Raw genomic sequence first — 4521 nt, forward strand, 5'->3', positions numbered from 1 at the left:
TAATTAGAGCTTTTTCTTAGGAAAAGACAAAGAAAAAGGAAAGAAAAAAGAAGAAATATTTTTAGAAAAATTAATAAAACTAAAGGCTATAGAACTTAAACATAAAATTTCGTTATGAATACGTTACAGTCGTCAATTTTTATTTTTCGATCATAAAATTCCATTATTCTTTAATGAGACAAAATAAAAAAACACTGAAAAAAAAACTTTGCGACTTCAGAATTTTTTTAGGAATAATATTTAATATTTACTCACAAAAATGACGCACTATATAGCTTTTGAAAACAATTATTTATCTCCTTGCTGTTTTTTAAATTGTTTATATAATTCCGTGAAGCACCTTTAGTTTATAAATAAACAAATAAGACAAATAAATAAGGTAAATATGTCAGTAAATAAGTCGACATTATAAAAAAATTAAGAAAAATAAACGAGCACAATATTTTACAATATAAAGTAAAACACGATGACAAATAGGCAAATAAATCATGAATACAAATAAATAATAGGTAACTGAATGAAAAATAAGTAAACAAGTGCATCTATAAACAAAAAAAAATAAAGGGCTAGTATGTAGGTAAATAAATAATGAACAAACATGTAGATATGTAGACAGTAAAACAAATAAAACGGTAAATGAGTAAGCAAATGAGTAAATAATTTTTTATCAAAGATTATCTCGGACACATGGTCCTGTAAGAGAGGACAAATATGTGTTTACAGTAATCGGTACAAGTAATTAGAAAAGATACGAGGATATATGAATAAGATCCGTAAAAAACAGATTAAAAATTGAAAAAAGATTTTTTAAAAAAATTTAAAGAAAAAAGAAGATTTAAAAAAAGCAATAAAGATTAAAAATTGAACTGAATTGACGTTCCAAGTAAAGCAATGACTCATCTGCTTGTCTCGAAATGTTTCGCACCGTTAAAAATACGCAAACATGCAGAGAACATGCGTGTATGCTGAAGCGCTCACTCACACCTTCCCACCCATCCGTGAATCATCCATGAATAGAGCGTGGGCGAGCGGGCAGTGCTGATATTAGCCGTAAAACCACTTCATCCGATTAAGCGAGAAAAAAAATGGAGAAAAAGGCACATCTCTTCGTTCGCTACGCTATTAAAACGCTGCTGATACAGTAACCCAACTATATAAATAGCTCTCTAACATTGTTCATTCCCACGAATTACTGCACAGCTACGGTATTCAAAGGAACAATTCTTTTTACAAAAAAAAGCCGTGTATTCGTTAACAATACGCAACAATACAATAAATAAATATTATTATTATTATTTAGTATAAAAATTTGAGAGCAATTTAATTAACTGAATTACAAGTACAAGAATGTACAAGTTACTGTACAGTTATAGTATTTAAAGGAAAAGTTCTTTGTTTTTTTTTTCTACGAAAAAAGCCATTTATTAAGCGTTAATACAGTAACCCAGTTAAATAAATTACTCTCAAATATTGTTCATTCCCACGAATTACTGTACAGTTACGGTATTCAAAGGAAAAAATCTTTTTACGAAGAAAAAAACAGTGTATTCGCTAACAATACGTTGATACAGTAACCCATTTACATAATCAGCTCTCAAATATAGTTCATTCGTACAAGTTACTGTACAGTTACAGTATTTAAAGGAAAAATTCTTTTTTTTTCTACGAAAAAAGCCATTTTTGTTTAAGCGCTAATGACACGCTAATGATACAGTAACCCAAATGTAATGCAATCGCTCCCAAACTTTGTTCACCCCCATAAACTATTGTATAGTTACAGCAGCATTAAATAATAATATCGTATTTATAGTACATTCTAGAAGTAAACACAGAATGTAAACATTTCCTAGCACCTACATCCTGAAATAGACATCCTGAAAAACGTCAGTGTGGAACAACACTTTAAAAATTAAATAGAATAATATTATGAGGAAAAGATTGAGGTTGAAAGTAAAAAAAAATCGATCCTTCCGCTTCTTTCTGGACGAATCATTTTAGATCTGCCTCCCCTGAGACCCATCAGTAGGGAGGAGAGGTCAATCTGGGTAAAAACATGCGGTATTATGTAATAATAATAATAATAATAATAATAATAATAATAATAATAATAATAATAATAATAATAATAATAATAATAATAATAATAACAATAATAATAATAGTAACAATAATAATAATTTATGGTACTATGTAATAATAATGATAACAATAATAATAGTAATAGTAATCATAATATTAATAATGAACTACAATTTTTTACGGTTAATTACGGAGTTGATTTCATGGTCATTTTGAACTAGATGTAATATCAAATCACACCAGGTGACAATATTAAATATACATATTTAAAATACAATATTAAAATTTGTTAACATTTAGCAGTAAAAAAATTGGGAACTGTTCTATTGCTGAAAATTATAGTGGAAGAAGATGAAATATTGGAAGGAGTGGGTACGTCGACAAGAAAATAAACTATAAATAGGGCGAATAATAATAGTAATAATAATAATAATAATAATAATAATAATAATAATAATAATAATAATAATAATAATAATAATAATAATAATAATACGCGACGATTTTTGAGAGAAAAATCATTCAGCAGACGATCGGCTTCACAGCAGAATACAAGTATGAGATAGTAGCGAAGAGAAAGTGCAGCAATTAAATTTCAGAAAAAAAAAACTCTACCCACAATTAAAGAGAGACGAGTTCGTCCGACTCGTACTCTCATCAAAACGTCAGTGAAATCGCACTCGTTCAAGAGATTAAATCTACTTGAAGCAATCTCTCAACGGCGACCGGTCACGGCTATCCGGTGCCGCCACCACCGCCGCCTTCGCCGCCGTCGCCAAGGCGACATTTCTCAAGGGTTTGCGCAGACGACGAAAAAAAAAACTGCTGCAAAGCGGAAATTACGAACATTACGCTGAAACTGAAACTCGATCCGCACGCAAAACGCGTACACGTAAATCGTTCGTGGTGTGCAAAACGTCGGCGACGGCGTCCGCAATTACGGCGGCTACGCGTAGGTGTGGATATTTTTGGTGCACTTTTTAAAAATCACGAGTGAGCTCGAGCGGTGGGTGTAGTGAAGTTGGTAGGAAGTTCGCCTGCCACTACAGTTTTTAGAGTTATAGATCGATGGTTCGAGATCTCCCCGCGGCCAACCAGGCCTTTCGTCTCTCCAGGGTATCGGATAGCCCCGCAAGTCATTATATGGGCCAGTAACACGTTCCTAAACCACAAACGATCCTGAATTTAGGTGAACGCGTTGACGGGTGCTCAGTGGATTGATAAACGCCAGGAACTTTTCCATTTATCCAGAAAAACTCGATATTGATTTTCAGGGAATGGTGCTGAATGTTTATCGAATTAAACAAATCCTAATCATATGCGTATTGACGCTTCGGACAACGCATCAGCGCCGGACGACCAGCGTTTCCGGTTTTTGGTGCTCTCAGCTGCTGAAATCCTGCAAAATGAACACCACCACCACAGGAAGCAGCAGCAACGGCTGCAATCGAACTAACGAATCGTCTGGGTTGATTTGTTTGCTCGCTGTAAACAAAGCATAGCTATTGATCGATGAGAAAATTTTACAATAACACAGCGACGAAAGAAAACAATGGCAAGACGAAGCGGCCGCTGAAAAGCGGCTACGGCTACGGCGACGTACTAAAAAAAAGGTGGTTTTCACGGACGAACGAACTCGACGAGGACGGACGGATGGACGGTGATGGTGAAGGTCATCAATCAATCGCTCATCTCACGCCAAGGTTTTACCTATGGGACGTGTTTACACTTATACGATACGGTTAATTGCGCTAGCGCCGGCGATGTCGATTTTTTCCTCCGGCAGCTAAGAAACAATATTTTCTAAGGGAAATAGTTTTAAAAAGTGAAAAATAAAGAATTATATAGGAGCAAAGTTTGAAAAGTAACAAATTTGAAAAAAAAGATGTAGAAACAAACAGCTCGGGGAGAGAAAGTGAAGAAAGAAAGTTCCCAGAACCGAAAAATCATGGCAATGTCCAATCTCGTGCTGAAAAAATAAGTTATGAATAACCAAAAAAAATTAAAATTAATAAAATAAAATCAAAAAAATTAATGGTTGAGCTAACATTCGTAAGCGAACTCGTTCTAAACAATTTAATTGGCCAATTAATTGGTGTCCATAGGGAAAGTAGCATAAAAATTATTACCGTACCATTGCTACATTCCGGTACTGGCGTTCCTATCAAAATTAGAACAACGGCATTAAAAGTAGCAAATTCCCTGATCATTTCCCGAAAATCAGAAATTTTTCCCCCAATCACAATCAAGTAGAAAGAAGAAGAATAAAGGACTGAACTAAATAACTTAAGAAAAAGTTCTAAAATTTAAAAAAAGCCAAAAAAAACTCTGACGGGAACGGCGGAAATAGAATTTAGCAAAGTTACGGTAATAATTTTTAATGCGACTTTCCCTGAGAACACCGGTTTCCTACCCAGTGATATTATTTTGGACGAGTTTCCC

At 33.7% G+C, this 4521-nt stretch overlaps 1 protein-coding gene across 1 annotated transcript; it reads right to left on the reverse strand.

Moving 5' to 3' along the window:
- Positions 1 to 2036: 2036 nt before the first annotated feature.
- RB195_012037 (uncharacterized protein) lies at positions 2037 to 4289 on the reverse strand (the record flags this gene model as incomplete). The annotated part of the gene is made up of 3 exons (XM_064193712.1): positions 2037 to 2186; positions 2474 to 2616; positions 4214 to 4289. 3 exons carry the CDS (start codon positions 4287 to 4289, stop codon positions 2037 to 2039), a joined length of 369 nt encoding a protein of 122 aa, XP_064051295.1.
- Between the last annotated feature and the right edge of the window lie 232 nt (positions 4290 to 4521).

The sequence above is a fragment of the Necator americanus genome, chromosome III (genome assembly GCF_031761385.1).
Source record: "Necator americanus strain Aroian chromosome III, whole genome shotgun sequence".
NCBI classification, from domain to species: domain Eukaryota; kingdom Metazoa; phylum Nematoda; class Chromadorea; order Rhabditida; family Ancylostomatidae; genus Necator; species Necator americanus.